At 42.0% G+C, this 19,730-nt stretch overlaps 1 protein-coding gene across 2 annotated transcripts in view; it reads left to right on the top strand.

Annotated features, from left to right (window-relative positions):
- Positions 1–18,289: 18,289 nt before the first annotated feature.
- LOC140191983 (uncharacterized) overlaps positions 18,290–19,730 on the top strand; it is a 194,720-nt gene continuing 193,279 nt past the window's right edge. For both annotated transcript variants that reach the window (XM_072249887.1, XM_072249886.1), the window contains exon 1: positions 18,290–18,391. In XM_072249887.1, coding sequence (XP_072105988.1) covers positions 18,323–18,391 — 69 coding nt within the window. In that variant the 5' untranslated portion in view covers positions 18,290–18,322. The remainder of the gene's footprint in view (positions 18,392–19,730) is intronic.

The raw sequence follows: 19,730 nt of genomic DNA, 5'->3' as shown, positions 1-19,730 counted from the left end.
TTTCTCTTCTTTAATCATCATAGTTTCCATAACTTCCCTACCTGTTTCCCTTATCTCACACAATTCAATATCCTTCTCCTCAGTGAATACCGAAGAACAGAAATTGTTCAGAATTTCCCCCACCTCTTTTGGCTCCACACATAGCTGTCCACTTTGATTCTCTAAGGGACCAATTTTGCTATTGCTATTTCTATAACGGTAGAAACCCTTGGGATTTACTTTCACCTTACTTGCCAAAGCAACCTCATATCTTCTTTTAGCTTTTCTTATTTCTTTCTTAAGATTCTTTTTACATTCCTTATATTCCTTGAGCACCTCATTTACTCCATGCTGCCTCTATTTATTGTAGATATCTCTCTTTTTCCGAACCAAGCTTCCAATATCCCTTGAAAACCATGGCTCTCTCAAACTTTTAACCTTTCCTTTCAACCTAACAGGATCATAAAGATTCTGTACTCTCATCAAAATTTCACCTTTAAATGACCTCCATTTCTCTATTACATTCTTCCCATAAAACAAATTGTCCCAATCCACTCCTTCTAAATCCTTTCGCTTCTCCTCAAAGTTAGCCCTTCTCCAATCAAAAATCTCAAGCCTGGGTCCAGAGCTATCCTTCTCCATAATTATATTGAAACTAATAGCATTGTGGTCACTGGACCCGAAGTGCTCCCCAACACAAACCTCCGTCACCTGACCTACCTCATTCCATAACAGGAGATCCAACACTACCTCTTCTCTAGTTTGTGCCTCTATGTATTGTTGCAAAAAACTATCCTGCACACATTTTACAAACTCCAAATCATCCAGCCCTTTTACAGTATGGGCTTCCTCAGTCTATGCGTGGAAAATTAAAATCTCCCACAATCACAACCTTGTGCTTACTACAAATATCTGCTATCTCCTTACAAATTTGCTCCTCCAATTCTCACTCCCCATTTGGTGGTCTATAATACACCCCCATAAGATTTTCTACATCTTTCCCATTCCTCAATTCCACCCAAATAGCCTACCTAGACGAGCTCTCTTATCTATCCTGCCAGAGCACCACTGTAATATTTTCTCTGACAATCAATGCAACACCTCCCCCTCTTGTCCCTCCGATTCTATCACACCTGAAGCAATTAAATCCAGGAATATTTAGTTGCCAACCATACCCCTCCTGTGACCATGTTTCACTAATAGCTACAACATCATATTTCCAGGTATCAATCCATGCCCATCCACCTTTCTTATAATGCTCCTATCATTAAAATAAATGCATTTAAGAAATTTTCCACCTCTTTCTCTCTGTTTATCACTAATGATGCAAATGACGTACATGTGATAAATAAATGAATCTGAAGCTGAATCTGCCACAGTTAATTGTCAGTAAAACTTCAAATTGGAAGTAAAACTAGCAGACTACAAGAATGTAACTATTTTTATATGTTTTTAGGTTCACCATTCCTGGCAACACAACATTTTTGCCCGTAAGAAGGTGACAATCAGCTGTTGGGCTGTTGTGCTCTTTCTGGTGAAGATACTCCCAGAATGTTGTTTACAGCATAGTAACAGAACTTAGACAATGAACATGAAGGAGTGACATTATTTTCCCAAAGAATTTTGGCGCCATGGTAGCGTAGCAGTTTGCATGATGCTATTACATCTTAGGGTGTTGGAGTTCGGAGTTCAAATCCAGGGTCCTCTTCAAGAGAGTTTGTACGTTCTTCCCACGTGCACATGGGTTTCCTCTGGGTGGTCCAGTTTCTGCCCACAGACCAAAGTCATACCAGCTAGTAGGTTAATTGGTCATTGTAAATTGTCCTCTGATTAGGCTAGCGTTAAAAATTGGGGGTTGCTGGGTGGTGTGGCTTGTTGGGCTGGAAGGGACGATTCCATGATGTATCTCAATAAATAAATAAATAGGGAACAGTGGTGAGATTACCTCTCATTGGATCTATTCATTGACTGGCATATTTGTGGCATGACTGTTATCCCATACCTGAATGTGGTGTAGGTCATGTCATATACATATGGGCTGCTTTATTTCCAAACAACCCTGAATAGAATTGAACAGAATTGAACATTCTGGAATCATCAGTGACTTCCACACTTATTGATGTTAATCCAAAGGTAATTGGGCTTTAGACATTGCCCTGAGGAATTCATGCAATCATGACATGGAACTGTGATAAATGACCTCAACCAAGAAAAACATCACCTTTTGTGGTTGGTCAAGGTCAATTACCCACCCAATAAAATACGCTGATTGACTTTGGCTTTACTAAGTCATCCCTATACGACAGTGAATCAGTCAAATGCAGTCTTGATGCCAAGTGCAGTCACTCACGTACTTTAATAACTCACTGACAAAATCAAGGACAGCTTATTCAGTTATTTTGTTAAGCCTTTGATAATGTTACAGTGTCAGAACATGAATTTACTGGAAAAATGAAGCAGTTGTCAAATGAACAAAACAATAAGGAGTAAAGAATAGAAGCAAGTGAGTTAAAATTGCAAGGACCCTTGGTTAGGTTTGATCAAACTTGGAAAACTCTATAGTTGTATTATCCATAATTCAGTGGTCCCCAACCTCCGGGCCATGGACCAACACCGGGCTGCAAAACATGCAGGGGTGCAGCGGTAGCCGGAGCGCACCCAGCACATATTTAAGAAAAAAGCTGAAATAAACAAATTAATTAATTAGGTGCCACCCAGAAACGAGTCTTCATTAAAAGAACTGAGGTGGAGAGGGTCAATAACTTTAAATTCTTCAGGATTAAGGATTGACTATTCTCTCACCGAAAAGTGCCAGAGGATCTGTCCTGGGACCAGCACGTGACTGCCATTACAAAGAAAGCATGGCAGCGCCTATACCTTATTAGAAGTTTGTGTAGGCTCAACATGTCACCTCGATCCTGACAGCCCTGTCTTTTCAGCTTGTCTGGGCTGGCATTTCAATTGACCAAACAATGGAACAGCTAAAGGCTCCAGTGCCCTGGAAAGAGGAGTGAACATCGCGTACAGCAAGTGAAATCGGCAATCGCCTCTGATATGGGCTGACATTTACGTGCCAGGCGGCACCTAACTAATTAGCGTGTTTATTTCGGCTTTTTTCTTAAAGATGTGCTGGGTGCACTCCGACTACCACTGCACCCCTGCATGCTTCGCGGCCCGGTATTGGTCCGTGACCTGGAGCTCCGGGACCACTGAATATTACAAAACTAATTTCCAGAAATTCACTTTGCATACAACTTTATATATTATTGGCAATCATTATACAAAATTTGTGAAGTGAACTGGACCTCTAACTGGATAAGAATTTTCATAACTATGCAAGATATAATGAAGAAAATAACTAATTCCCTTTTCATGCAATTACTCAGATTTGTTGGGTTGAATTGTTCACTGATCTTGGCAATACATTTGCAAACTTTTTATCACCATATGAGGAGACATCATCCATGCATTGTCCACTTGTGGTGTGCTCTCCAAATAAATATGTACACATATTAATCATTTGATTGGTCGTCATTATGGAAACTCAATTGTAACATAGGGAGGGGATCTTGTTGCTGGTTGGTTGCATGATGAACTCTGCGCATTGTGTGGAATTTTGCACACGTGAACTTATAAGTAGGATCAAGGCCTACATGTCTGTTTAAAGAATTGTTTGCAAAAAAAACTTGCTTCAAGAAGTTCTCTTGCATGCCACATGTTTGCTTACACCATGACTTTTATTGATGCCCAGTCGAATTTGTGCCCCTCATGATCTTCATGGGTAGAGACTAGAAAGAGTTGGTCATGCCAGTTGATGTTCATGGATCCTTGTGGAGAGTTTTCTCACAGTTTGGCCGAAGTAACATTTGCTGCAGTCCCCACATAGGATTTTGTAGACCACATTGGTCTCGTCCAATAGCTTGGCTTGTTCTTTAGGTCTGCAAAGTACTCTCCTCAACGTTGCTGTTGGTTTATGCGAGACCGAAATTCTATGTTCTGGGAGCAGTCGGGCTTTCATTTCCAAGATGTTTCAAATGTATGGAAGGACAACTCACTTGGTCACTTCTTGGTTGTTGCCCACCTAGAGTTGATGACTAATCAACTAATTGATAAGTATATAAAAGCCAAGCATTTGGAGGACATACCACAAGTAAACAGTACGCTGATGATGTCTTCTCATATGGAGACAAAACATTTACAAATGGATTGCCAAGATCAGAGAATAAGTCAACCCAATTGTCAACCACAAGCTCCATATTTTTGAGATATTTCCAATTACTCAGATTCTTTGTAAAAGTAGCAAATTTGGATTTCCAGAAAGCTTTTGATAAGATGTCACATAAATGGTTGATTCACCACTTAAGAACTCATGGCATTGGGGTAAGTATATTAGTGAGGACTGAAGACTGGTTATATAATTGAATACAAAGATTTAGAATAAATGGGAGGACATGACTATTGAAAAACCCCAGTCTTCATTTCTTGGCACTCAACTATTTGCTATTCATGTTAACGAACTAGAGGAGAGGGTAAAGGATAAAGTAATTAGGTTTGCCAATGACACTAAAATATTTCAAAGTTCTAAGTAAATTTATTATCAAAGTATATACAATGCTGAGACTCGTTTTCATGTGGGCATACTCAATAAATCCATAATAGAATAATAACCACAGTAGAGTCAATGAAAGACTGAACCAACTTGAGGTCCAACCAATGTGCAAAAGACAACAAACTGCAAGTTCAAAAAGAAAGAAATAATAATAATAAATAAATAAGCAACAAATATCGAGAACATAGGATGAACAGTCTTTGGAAGTGATTCCATAGGTTGCAGGAACATTTCAGTGATGTGGCAAGTGAAGTTGAGTCAAGTTATCCCCTATAATTCAAGAGCCTGATGGTTGAGGGATAATCACTATTCCTGAGGCTCCTGTACCTTCTTCCTGATGGCAGCAGCAAGAAGAGAGCATGAATGGTGGGGTCTTTCCTCCGACAGTACTCCTTGTAGATGTGCTCAATGGTGGGGAGGGCTTTACCCGTGATGGACTGGGCTGTATCCATTACTTTGTGTCGGCTTTTCAGTTCTAGGGCATTGGTGTATCCATACCAGGCAATGATGCATCCAATCATTTAACTCTCCAATGCAAATTTATAGAAGTTCATCAAAGTTTTAAGTGACATGCCAAATTTTTACAAACTTCTAAGAAAATAGAGGTGCTGCCACACCTTCTTTGTAATGATAGTTACATGCTGGACCAGGACAGATCCTCTGAATTATATAGGAGAAAATGTTGCATTGAGGATATTTAGACTCTGCAACAGGGTACAGATAGGTTGAGCAAGTGGACAGATTATAGGAATGTATAAGGTCATGCATTTTGTAGGAGGAATCTAAAGGCAGGCAATTATCTGAATGAAGAGAGATCGTAAATGAATGGAGTGCAAATAGCTCTAGGTGATCCTGTACATAAAAAAGAAAAAGCAAGCAGGCTTGTGCAGTAAATGGTGAGGACAGTAAGTCTTCTTGTGCCCTTAGCTCTCAGTGGAGCATAGCCCATCAATGACCTCCTGTCTCCATCATGCTCTGTTCTGAGCCAGTTTCCTGAGAGTGATCCAGGAGTGTGCCTATCATCTAGTTTTGACCTCGATGTCTCTCCTCCATGTGTACTTTGGATACCCCTTTTTCCTCTTTCCTTGGAGATTCCATTTTAATGCCTGCCTGGTGTTGTTGTTGGTTGGCTTCCTCAAGGTGAGACCAATCAACCTCTATTCCCACTTGCATATTTGTATCTCTATGGATTCCTAGTCAGTGTTTTCCCAAGGTGTCTGATTGGTTACTTTGTCAGTCTTTCTAATGTTTAGGATCATTCTCTGCATGATCATTCTTTATTGTTCTCCAGGAAGAAGCATTGTTTTAACATTTGAGTTGAAGATTCTGATTTTGGTTTTCCTTGATATGACTCTGGATGTCCACACTTTCTTCAAGATGTTGAATAACTACTCTGGCCTTGTTAATCCTGGCTTGGGCACCCTCATCCATTGCACCATATACACACACACACTTCCAAGATAGACAAAGGAAGTCACTTCTTCCAGGGTTGTATCGCTCATCACAATCACAATCATTATTTGGAGCTCAGATGATTGGTGATTTTATTGAAAGATATTAGATCCTAATGGCATGACGGATGCTTTCACTGGGTTGAGTGTCTTGAAAGTCAGGTGGTGTAACTCTGGAATTCACTTCCTCAAAAAAACATGGGAGCTGGATCACTGGAAGTATCTAAAGAAGGCATAGATGATTTTTTGAAAGATTGGCAAGTTGAAGGCAATGGAGAGCTGTCTGAGAGGAGAGGTTGAGGATTGGGCAGATCAGCCATGATTATTGAAGAATCGAACAGGCTTGAGAGGCCAATTGGCCTTCTCCTATTCACTTTCTGAAAGGACAGTCAAGGCATAATCCCTCACCACATTAAAAAACACTTTTACATTGGTCTGAAAAGCCCTCTCCTGCAGGCTGTGGATGAAGAGCTGAAACATGGGATTTTGCCGGCTCGCTCCGTTTTTGACTAGCACAGTCACAATAGACTAAGTAGTGTCTATAATTCCAAAGGTCTGTGAAGAAATGTAAACTGCTCCACATGTTTCTGCTGATCTTTCACCAAAGTTATGAAAGTAATTGACTTCTTGTGCCTAGATGAGGCCACCCTCAGGGTGGAGGAGCAACACCTTATCTTCCGTCTGGCTAGCCTCCAGCCGGATGGCATGAATATGGATTTCTCCTTCTGATAAACAAATTCCTCCCCCCCCCCCCCATTCCCTACCTGATCTTTTACCTCTTCTCACTTGCTATTACTCCTCCTGGGTCTCCTCGTTCTTCCATTTCTCCTCTGGTCCACTCTCCTTTCCTATCACATGCCGTCTTCTCCAGCCTTTGACCTTTCCCACCCACCTGGTTCACCTTTCATCCTCCAGCTAGTCTTCTTTCCCTCCCTCTTCATTTTTTATTCTGGTATCCTCCCCCTTCCTTTTCGGTCCTGGAGAATGGTCTCTCCCCGAAGCACCAACTGTTTATTCACTTTCCATAGATGCTGCCTGACTGGCTGAGTTCCTCTAGCATTTTGTGTGTGTTGCTTCGGACTTCCAAAATCTGCCTGCTTTTTCGTGTTTATAACACTATTATCAATACCTTGCAAATTTTACATATTTCAACATGGATTTACTGAGACATCAATTTTCAATCGTAACATACCCACTCTTTGTTCTATTCAGCGTTGTGAGTCTCTTCACATATTGACAAAGCGGAGAAGATATGATCAGACCTGGAACAGAATATGTCAATCAATGTAATAATCAAGGATTTGATTTCACCAGCAGGGTGGAAGACTTGTATTCCTGACCTTGGATGCTGTCTGTGTGGAATTTGCATGTTCTCACTGTGACCATATTCCTTGGGTGCTCCTGTTTCAGGTGGAGGGTCAATTGCTGCAGTAAGCTGCTCCCTAGTGTTTATTTATCAAGATACAGTGCAGGGTAGGTCCTCCCAGACCTTCAGGCTGCACCACCCAACAACCCCCAATTTAACCCCAGCCTAACCACAGGACAATTTACAATGACCAGTTAACCTACCAACCAGTAGATCTTTGGATTGTGGGAGTAAACTGGAAAATCCGGAGGAAACTCACGTGGTCACGGAGAAAACATGCAAACTCCATGCAGGCAGTAGCGGGAAATGAATCCAGGTGCCTGTACTGTAAAGCGTTGTGCTAAACACTATGCTACCATGCCACCCCATGCTGATAATGATGTAAAGCACACTGTGTGGGTGAGTGGTAAAATCTGGGGGAGTTGATGCGGATGTGAGGAGAATACAATGTGATTAGTGTAGGATTAACGTAAATGAATGATGGATGACCAGCAGGTACTCAATGGGCTGAAGGGCCTGTTCCATGATTGCTTCTAAACCGAATTACATCCAGAGTGGGAAGGAGCAGGTAAGTAAACCCTGTAACTTCAGTTAGAAAAAAATCAAATTAAAGGAATGATGCCAAGGATTCAGTATGTCCCAGGAAGATTTGCCTCCTTCATCCTGCAGCAATTGAAAACGGTTTTTCACCTTGATTGTGTATTCTGTTTTCAGATGAGTGTTGTTTTGTAGTTGTTGATAATCCAGTAGTTCTGATCTTTTTGGTTTCTTTAATTTTCTCATCTTTATTTTCATTTTGCAAATGACTGGTATGTGGTCACTTCCACAGTCTGCTCCAGGGTAGCTTTTAGATTGAGTTATTGAGTTTTTGAATCTGTTATTGATTGTCATGCAGTCAATTTGATTTTTGTTGTTCTCATCTGGGCTTCTCCATGTCCATTTCCTTCTTGGATGTTGTTTAAACCAAGTGTTGGTGATTATCTGATTATTGTAGCTGCAAAAGAAACCATCCCACGAAAAGAATGGAAAAGTAAGAGGAAATGGATAACTGAAGATATAATACAATTGATGCAACAGAAACAGACCATCAAACCAAGAGACATCAAAGAATACAAACAACTTGATAAGACAATAAAAAGAAAATGCAGAGAAGCTAAAGACAGATGGCTAAATGAGAAATGCTCAGAGATAGAAATGCTACAAACCCATAACCCTGGAACAAAGTTGATGCACAGTAAGATTAAAGAACTAACGGGGAAGTTACCATACTCACCAAGTGGATGCATCAAGGCAAAAGACAGCAGCTTAATTATGAACAAAGAGGAAATCCTAAACAGATGGACAGAATATATAAAAGAAATTTTTGAAGACCGAAGAGGAGAAAAACTGAACATAAAGAAGAATCTTGAAGGACCTAGCATTCTAAAATCAGAAACTCGAGCAGCCATAAATAAAACAAAACATAACAGAGCAACTGGTCCAGACAACATCACTGTTGAAATGATACTGGCCTTAGAAGATTTTAGAATAGAGAAAATAACAGAAATGAAATCTATGATCATGGGGAGATGCCTGATGATTTAAGTAAATCAGTGTTCATCACAGTTCCAAAGAAAGAGGGAGCAACAGAATGTGAGTTACATCACACAATAAGCCTGGTGAGCCATGTGGCAAAAATTATTCTCAGAGTAATCATGATGAGAGCAAGATGCTGTATAAAACCAGAAATCAGTAAAGAACAATACGGCTTTGTGGAAAACACTGGAACCAGAAATGCAATTTTCATGCTACGGATGATAAGTGGACGAGCCATCCAGGTACAAAAAGACATCTACCTATGTTTCATTGACTATACAAAAGCTTTTGACACTGTCAGACAGCAAGATCTTCTAGATATGGTTCAAGATCTTGACATAGATGGGAAAGATATACGTTTCTTAAGAAACTTATACTGGGACCAGACAGCATCCATCAGAATAGAAGGAGAAGTGAGTGAGTATGTGAATATCATGAGAGGAGTCAGGCAAGGTTGTGTCTTTTCACCAGACTTATTCAATCTGTATAGTGAAAATATCTTGAGAGGTATCAAAGACATCAAAGGATTCACAATTGGAGGCAGCATACTAATAGCTGACTCAGAAACAAAACTTCAAGAACTACTCACTATAGTGGCAGCAGAAAGTATTCGCAGAGGCCTCTCAATCAACACTAAGAAGACAGAAAGCCAAACATCCCACAATGTGTGATCAAGATCAGAAATACAAACATCAAACAAGTCAACAAATTCAGATATCTTGGCAGCCTAATTAACAAGTAATGGCAGTTGCGACACAGATATCAAATACAGAATAGCAATGGCGAAAGAAGCTTTCCAAAAAATGAAGACCATATTAACAGACAGAAAGATGAGCATGTACACTAAAAATAGAATACTGCAGTGCTACATTTATTCTATCTTTCTATTCTATCCTGAGGAAGTACATGCTGGATCATTTCCACAGCAACGGAAAAGAGACTAGAAGCAGCTGAATTATGGTTCTACCGGAGAATGTTAAAAATATCATGGACCACACACACATCAAATGAAGAAGTTCTCAGAAGAGCCCAAGCAGTTCGATCACTCATACCAACAATAAGAGAAAGACAACTCAGATTCCTAGGACACATCATGTGGAAAGATGAGCTAGAAAAACTCATGCTCTCTGGAAAGATCGAGGGGAGCAAGCCGAGAGGAAGACCTTGGCTTATATACATCAAAAGCCTAGACAGGTGGTTACACATCGAGGAGATGGAAGTCATCCAAAGAACGAAGGACAGATCTATATGGAAAACCATGGTCACCAATGTCCGCATCGGATATAGTACCTAGACAGACAGACAGATGCCAAAGAAAGTTAGTTGGTGAGTGGCGAAAGAAAACTGCAGCACTGTTTTGTTCTGAAAATTAGGGTAATGGGTTAGATTAAGAGATTGAAAATATAATGCCCGTTACTTTATTAGTTTACCAGCTTAACTGTGTAAAAATTTATCAAGATCTTTAACTCAGGAAATACAAAATTCTGGATTTGAATCACTGGAGTTGGGAATTGAGAGAGATAGTGAATATGTTCTAGCTGCATGGAAGGGAGGGAGGGAAAAAGGAGAGATCAGAAGTGCCGGCACAGAATGGGCAAATAAGGACCTTGTCAACCATGGTGGAATGGAATCCTGTGTTGAGAAGAAAGGAAAACATTAGACTATCTTGTCCACTCCTCCATGTTCACCAAAAACCTAGCCACTTGCCACGTTACCTTCTAGGGTACCTGCTAATGGGGAAGAAAATTATTTGCAATTTAGCTCAAACTAAATTTATTGATAACTCATTAACTGTTAAAAATCACAGAGCTGGATTTAAAATTTGCTTCTAAAGCCTCAGTGTTAATGGAACAACTCATATCACCAGGGCATCTCATTTGCTATCCTTTTTTGTTTATTACAATATTCAGCTTATGTTTAGCAATCCACTTCCCAGCACGAGAGCTAGCCACATTCCTTCTCATTTCTGAGTTGGGGATTTACTGGGTCTGGACTCTCATAGAGTCATACAGCATAGAAATGGTCTCTTTAGCCCAACTGGTCCATGTCTACCAAGATTCCTATCTAAGCTAGTTCCATGTGTCCACGTTTGGCTCATATCCCTCTAAACCTTGTCTATCCCATTCAAGTATAGAGTCATAGAATCATAGAAACATACAGCACAGAAACAGGCCCATTGGCCCATTTAGTCCATGCCAAGCTATTTAAGTTGCCTACTCCCACTGACCTGCCCTGGGACCGTAGCCCTCAACACCCCTACCATCTATGTACCTATCCAAACTTCTCTTAAACATTGAAATGGAGCTTGCATCCACCACTTGTGCTGGCAACTCATTCCACACTCTCACAATCCTCTGAGTGAAGAAGTTTTTCCTCATGTTCCCCTCAAACTTTCCACCTTTCATTCTTAACCCATGACCTCTAGTTGTAGTCACACCCAAATTCATTGGAAAAAGCCTGCATGCATTTAAGGTATCTATATCCTTCACAATTTTGTATACCTTCATGAAATCTCTTCCCAATGTTCTACATTCCAAGGAATAAAGACCTAACATATTCAATCTTTCCTTATAACTCAGGTTCTCTAGACCTGGTAATCCAGTAAATTTTCCCTGTGCTCTGTCAACTTTCATCTTTCCTATAGGTAGGTGACCAAAACTGCACACAATACTCCAAATTAGGCTTCACCAATGTCTTATACAACTTCAACATAACATCCAATCTCCTGTACTCAATAGTTTGATTTGTGAAGGCCAATGTCCCAAAAGCTTTCTTTGCGACCCTATCTACCTGTGACACCACACTCAATGAAACATGGACCTGTATTCCCAGATCCCTTTGTTCTACTGCACTTCCCTGTGTCCTACCATTCACAGTGTAAGACCCACCTTGGTTGGTCCTACCGAAGTGCAACACCTCACACTTGTCTATATCAAATTCCACCTGACATTTCTCTGTCCAGTATACATTAGTAGTATAAATATAAAAATAGTATAAACAGCAGTTCAAGATTATTAGGAATGGTTAAAGAACATGAAGAAGAATGATAGAAGGACAGGGTGACCAGAATCCATTTCTCTGCCTTCGATTTCTGTGATGAACAATTCATTGTTGGTATGTCTGTTTAGCATATAGGAATTGTCCTGTGGTTTGGAAATCCTTTGTGTTTTAGAAATTGTTTGTCATTCGAAAAGTTTTGTAAGATAGAAAATGTTCTGCGTTTTAAATGTGTTTCAAGAGTTTTGTCTGGATATAAATGTGTATCACGGTAAATAAACGAACTGCATTTAAACTATTTTGTTAGCTGGAAGTATTTCCTTCTTGGTAGGGAGGGGGGACCTGTCACTCAAATAGTGGGTATTTGGTAACTAAACTCACTGTGGAGGATAAACAGGGTAGTGAACTACAAACGTTTGTAGTTCTTGAAGTGTAGGTAGTTACAGTGTAACGTCCCTTTAGTGAGTATACCCATTTGCAATCTAAGAGTAAAAGAGAGGTGAGAGTGGATATTAGACCAGTAGAAAATGATGCTGGAGAGATAGTTATGGAGGATAAAGAAACGGCAGACAAACTTAATAAGTATTTTGCATCAGTCTTCACTAAGGAAGACATGCTGTATGCCAGAAATTCAAGAGTGTTGGGGGCAGAATTGAGTGTAGTTGCTATTACTTAGGAGAAAGTGCTTGGGAAGCTGAAAGGCCTGAAGGTAGGCAAGTTAGCTGGACCAGATGGACTACGCCCCAGGGTTCTGAAGGAGGTAGCTGAAGAGATTGTGGAGATATTAGTAATGATCTTTCGAGAATCAGTAGATTCTGGTATGGTTCTGGAGGACTAGAAAATTGCAAATGTCATTCCACCCTTTAAGAAGGGTGGGAGGCAGAAGAAAGGAAATTATAGGCGAGTTAGCAAGATTTCAGTGATCGGGAAGACATTGGAGTCCATAATAGGGATACGACAGGGACTTTTAAGAGACCCCTGGACAGGTACATGGAGCTCAGAAAAATAGAGGGCTATAGGTAACCCTAGGTAATTTCTAAGGTAAGGACATGTTCGGCACAGCTTTGTGGGCTGAAGGGCCCGTATTGTGCTGTAGATTTTCTATGTTTCTAACTATGGATGTGGTTTTGGGGTACTTGGAAGCACATAACAAAATAAGCCAAAGTCAGCATGGTTTCTCTGAAGAGAAATCTTGAATGACAAATCTGTTGAAATGTTTCGAGGAATTAACAAGCATGATAGGTGAAGGAGAGTCAGTGGACATTGTATACTTGGATTTTCATAAGGCTTTGACATAGTGCCACACATGAGGCTTCTTAACAATATAAGAGCCCATGGTATTATGGGAAAGATGCTGGCATGGATAGAGGATTGGATGACTGACAGGAAGCAAAGAGTGTGAACAAAGGAGTCCTCTTTTGGTTGTCTGCCAGTTACTGGTAGTGTTCCACAGGGGTCAGAGTTGGGATTGCTTCTTTTTATGCTATAGCAGTCCCCGACCACCGGGTCGCAAAGCATGTGCTACCGAGCCACGAGGAAACGATATGAGTCAGCTGCACCTATCCTCATTCCCTGCCACGCACTGTTGAACTTGAACATAGGGTTGCCAACTGTCCCGTATTTGCCGGGACATCCAGTATATTGGGCTAAATTGGTTTGTCCCATATTTCCCCTGCTAAGGGAGAGCGTTCCTATGAAACCTTTCGTGTTGAAATGGCGTGAAGCGAAGAAGGGAAAAGTTTTTGAGCGTTCCCAGACCCAAAAAATAACCTAACAAATCATACCAAATAACACATAAAACAGAAAATAAATAACATTAACATATAGTAAAAGCAGGAATGATATGATAAATACACAGCCTATATAAAGTAGAAATAATGTATGTATAGTCGGGAAGATGAAGGCAAAACCAATTTGTGGGGGAAAAAATCAGCACATATGCGCATGCGCACATCACATGCACACACATGTGCCCACGCAAGGCTTCATGGTCATGGTAGTCTTTCCTGGGGTAAATTGTCCTGGGTCAAAGATTTGAATGATAGAATTGATGGCTTTGTGACAAGTTTGTGAGATAGTGTTGATGAACCAGGAAGTCTGCAGAAGAAGTTGGATAGAGTAGGAGAATGGCAAATAAGTGGCAGATGGAAAATGGTGTCAGGAAGTGTATAGTCATGCTCTTTGGTATAAGGAGTAAAGATGTAAACTATTTTCTATATGGGAAGAAATTTCAAAATTCAGAAGTGCAAAGGGACTTGGGAGTCCTCATGCAGAATTCCCTAAAGGTTAATTTGCAGGTTGTGTCACTGGTAAGGATGGCAAATGCAATGCTAGCACTGTTAAACTTCTTCACTTGCTGATTGTCTCTTTCTGACTGCCTGTTGATCTGCAGATGATAGCTAGAGGACAAACTCATTGAGGTGTGGAGGGGGGAGCAGAATGCTCGCCAGAAGCGAGAGAAGAATTGTGGGCCATGGTTCGACGCAATGTCCCAAGAGAAACCATGGAGGTAAACTGCATGTTGGAGAAACAGGTCCGCCATCTCAGTGGCTGAAGTTTAGGAAGGGCAATGAAGTGTGCCAACTTGGACAGCACTGTCATGATCACCACAGTCCCATCGGAAGGTATTAAACCTGTGATGAAGTCCATGGCGATGTGTAACTATAGACATTGAGGGACCTATAGGAGTTGCAAGTGGTTGGAGGAATTGGACTGGGCACATTGAGGGCAGGCAGAGATGAACTGATGTACACCTGGGGGCACCAGAACTGGCATTCCAGAGTCCATCATGTACCAGGATGGCCAGAGAGGGGTGAGGAGTGGGCCCACTGTAGTGCCTCAGAGTGCATGGCTGCCAGCATGTACAGGGTTGTCGGCTGGAGCAGGCTCATGCCATAGGGCCTGGCAGATATGGTCCTGACGATCATGCAGAGGATCTGCGAGGATGGGATAATAGGTTGAAGGACCATCTCCATTTCATCTGGGTTGAACTGTTGTGTTGAACAGGGTGTCCACCTGAGTGGTCTTGGAGCTTGGTTGGTAGGAGATGGTGAGGTTGAACTGGGGACCCAGCAAGTCTGAAGTGGGTTGAGATGGTGGGTCTATTGCATGGATGTGAGGTTCCAATGGTCAGTCCACTTCAGGAAGGGCTTAGTGTTTCCCATCAGCCAATATCTTGATTCTCCTAGGGCCCATTTAATGGTGAGGAGCTCCCTGTGTCCCACTCCATAACAACACTGTGTAGAGTTGAACCTGCGCAAGAAGAAGGCACAAGGATGTGTCTTTCCACCAGTCCTCGCTGGGAGAGGATCACCCTGGCGCTCACGTCAGATGCATCCACCTCTAACAAAAGGTCCAGAATGGACAATGGGATTGGTGGGGAAGTGTCTCCTGAGCTCTTCGAAAGCGTGGCCCATGGCAGTAGACCAGGTTATTCATGAGATAGGTGGTGGTGAAGGTAGAGAGAGGAGCTACAACTTGGCTGTAGTTTCGGGAAAAACAGTGGTAGAAGTTGCAGAAGCCCAAGAAATGCAGTAACTGTTTGAGGGAGTGCGGTCGGGGCCATTCAAAATAGGCACACACTTTCTGTGGGTCCATGGTTATGCTCTGGGGTGAAAGGTTGTGACCCAGGAAGGAAATGACATTGGCGGCTGATTGTGCAGTTATATGGTCTGTGAGGTGGCAGGGTGCTGGCTTCCCTCTTACTGAAGGTGATGGTAAGGTTGTGGTGTTCCTGTGGGAGTTCAGTGAGATAGCAGGTTTCCTTTGTCTCCACAGATTTATGGGGTGAAGTCAATTTAACAATTTACACTGACCAGTTTGCAGACGAAGAGGACACAGTTACTTGTGAAGGCAAAGAATCACTTGAGAAAATGATAACTGACACTCTATCTCGGATATTGAAGGAATCCTAACATGGATCCCTCTGCACTTGAAGAAATGTATGGGTACCATAATGTCATTGAATGGAGGAAGAGGGAGAGAGGGGGAGAGGGAGAGGGAGAGAGAGCGAGAGTGTGAGGGGGGGAGGGAGAGGGATGGTGATGGTGAGGGGGAGAGGGAGATGGGGGAGTAGGAGAAGGGAAGAGGGAGAGGGAGAGAGAGGGGGAGGGGGAGAGAGGGGAGAGAGGAGAGAGGGGGAGAGGGGGGACGGGGGAGGGGAGAGAGAAAGAGGGAGGGGGAGGGAGAGAGAGAGGAGGGGAGGGGGAGAGGGAGGGGGAGGGGGAGAGGGAGAGCCAAGTACAGCACCCTCTCACAGCTGATCAGCTCTTCCTGACAATAAACTGGACTGGTCAAAGAACACTGAGGCTGTCTACAAGAAGGGTCAGAGCCGTCTCTGTTTTCTGAGGAGACTGAGGTCCTTTAACATCCGTCGGACGATGCTGAGGATGTTCTACAAGTCTGTGGTGGCCAGTGCTATCATGTTTGCTGTTGTGTGCTGGGGCAGCAGGCTGAGGGTAGCAGACACCAGCAGAATCAACAAACTCACTCGTAAGGCCAGTGATGTTGTGGGGATGGAACTGAACTGGTGTCTGAAAAGAGGATGCTGTCCAAGTTGCATGCCATCTTGGACAATGTCTCCCATCCACTACATAATGTACTAGTTGGGCACAGGAGTACATTCAGCCAGAGACCCATTTCACCAAGATGCAACACTGAGTGTCATAGGAAGTCATTCCTGCCTGTGGCCATCAAACTTTACAACTCCTCCCTTGGAGGGTCAGACACCCTGAGCCAATAGGCTGCTCCTGGACTTACTTCCTGGCATAATTTACATATTATTATTTAATTATTTATAGTTTTATATTGCTATATTTATACACTGTTCTTGGTTGGTGCAACTGTAATGAAACCAAATTTCCCTTGGGATCAATAAAGTATGACTATGACTATGACCATGACTAATATTCCATTTTCTCCCATTACGTTTCAGTCAATGACACTGGCATGGAGTCGGCTCGTCCGTAGGGCTGTGAAGTCATTGGGATATCAAAAAACGGCTGGTCGGTGAGCCCCGACAGCAGAACCATCGATGTAAGGAACTGAAGTTTGAGTGGAATTGTACGTCAGTTTCTTCGACAGAATCCCATCCACCTTGAAAAGGAAAAAGAGAGATGTTAAATGTAGAATCTAAGCTACTTCCGCAGATGAGCTCAAAGAAGCCACTTGCTAGTGCCATTGTAGCTCTGCCCATCTATGGACTCACTTTTCAAGGACTCTTCAGCTCATGCTGTTGATATTTTAATTTCTTATTGTTTTTATTATTATTATTTCTTATTGTTTTTGCACAGTTGTTTGTCTTTTGGACACTGGTTGAATGGCCAAGTTGGTGCAGTCTTTCATGGATTCAATTATGGTTAATATTTTATTGTAGATTTATTGAGTATGCCTGCAAGAAAATGAATCTCAGGGTTGTATATGGTGACACATATCTACTTCGATACTAAATTTACTTTGAACTTTTATTACATGGTGTCTCCCATATTTATAGTGACAGTTTATCATTTATAAATACCACATCAGCTGCAACTCCCTCATCTATATTCTCTCCTTCAGTAACGAAATACATCTCTAGCCTTGAGAACAGGTTTGTGTTAATTGCAATGTTCCAGTTTGCTGTCTCCTAAGAACAGCAGGATTACTGTGCAAAGGTTTATTTTGGGAGGGGATGAAATCACCACCTCAGGTGCACATAATAGTATTTCCCATAGTTCATGTTCCGAAGGTCTTGTTCATAAGGTAATGAATGCAGGATAAGTATTGACAAGTCAGTGTTTTTACTTCAACTATTTAACATGGCTATGCTTGAGCTATGTTAGTTGAAGGCACGCCATAACGTACATTAATGCATAAGGACAGGCGCCAGTTATTTTTCTCAACCAGTAAAATGCTCACAATAAAATGTTAGCAGCAATATTAGATTTCACATAACTCCAAATTCTCAAAACATCCATTTAAACATGAAAAGCTTTAGGGCAGGGGTTTTCAATCTGGGGTCTACGGATTCCTCGGTTAATGGTAATGGTCCATGGCATAAAAAAAGGGAACCCATGCTTTAGGGTAATGAGGGTATATATAATTTAATTTTCAAGGTTATGCAGGACTGCAATTTAAGTATACATTTTTGATTATGATGCTGGAGAACAGGTTTAAATCAACAATCTGTTTAAAACTCAACTGTAGGTCTGTAAATGCATATTTTTCAGTCCGAGTTTCCAGTCCGTTCCAATGCTCCCAGCAATTGCCCCCAGCACCTTTCAGCGTGGATTAGGACGTGGCCTGGGACAGCCTCCCGTCGCTGACGTCCGAGAGCGAGGAGCGGAAGTGTCCGTGGAAAGCGGAGAAATGAGAGGAGTATCGAAGAGGAGACAGAACCTGCCGTCGCCAGGGCAAATCCCGAAAACTACAGAGCAGGTAAACGTACTGAGTGTCAGCAAGGTCAGGCCTGAAGGAAGTACTGCTGATAAACCGGGTGCACTCTTTCTAAAGCCGCCAGGAACAGCTTGAATCGACGCCTACACACTGCGCACGACACCGGTGTATTGGCGGGTATGACACACTGCTGGTAAAAACAATGTTCCTCTTTCCTTTAAAACTCACTAGCTGGAGTTACTAAGTAAAATGTCTAGCAAGTGCACCAAATACGCGCTTCTTCTGTCCCGTTTGTACCTGGATTTTGACCACGTGAAATTACGACCGTCCTCCTGCCCGTGACTGTTTGAAAACCCTGCTTTTATTGCACAAACAAACCCTGCTTTTATTGCAGAATTATTCCATTAAAAAACAAAGCAACCCTCATTGCCACAACAAAAGCTGAGGCATGGACGTTGTTCGAAGTAATGTTTCTACATGTAGTTTCTGCACAACTGAAGTTTTGACAATACACAGCAAATTTATTTTTATAATGTAAAATCTTAAATTCCTAAAGTGCTTGACAGATTAATTGCAGGGAGAGTGAGGTAGGCCATGCGGGCTGTTTGGGACTGAGATGGGCACAGCAGAGACCTACCTGGCTGAAATGTAGCAACAGGCAATTTGATGAATTTTACTGTATTATGTACAGCCACATGTTTCTGTTTCACACTTCCCCACACACCCTGCAGATCCTCTCTCCCTCAGCCCCTGCTGTGCTGTTGGGCTGTCAGCTGTACAATCCTGCAGCACTGAAAATATCCTTTTTGTCCAAGTTGTTTACACCGGGTGAGATGCCTATCTTGTTATGTTTTGTAACTCCAAGAACTAATGGGGGGGGGGGGAAGCAGGGAGCTGGAAAAACATGTCTACTTAGTTTCTTCTTTTAATAAGCCATCCACTCATGGCATGGTGCTGTAATGAGGTATGCCATTCACGTACTTTTTACGTATAACCAGGCAGCGTCCTGCTGAACCTCTTCTGCACCCTCTTCAAAGCCTCACCATCCATCCTATAGTGGGGTGAGTGACACTGTATGCAGTACTCCAGATGTGACTTAACCAGAGTTTTATAAAGTTGCAACATAACCTCCTGACTTTCGAACTCGATGCCTCGACTAATAAAAGCAAGCATTCCATAAGTCTTAACCACCTTGTCGACCTCGTAGCCATGTTCAAGGTGCTATGAACTTGGAACCGAAAATCTCTCTGCTCAGCATCGCTGTTAGAATCTTGCCCCTTAACAGTGTACTGTTGCCTGGCATTTGCCCTACCAAATTACAATACCTCACATTTATCTGGGTTAAACTCCATCTGCTATTTCTCTGCCCAGATCTGCAACT

This window comes from Mobula birostris (genome assembly GCF_030028105.1).
Source record: "Mobula birostris isolate sMobBir1 chromosome 1 unlocalized genomic scaffold, sMobBir1.hap1 SUPER_1_unloc_1, whole genome shotgun sequence".
Lineage (NCBI taxonomy): Eukaryota > Metazoa > Chordata > Chondrichthyes > Myliobatiformes > Myliobatidae > Mobula > Mobula birostris.
This window is presented reverse-complemented; position numbering and strand designations above follow the sequence as displayed.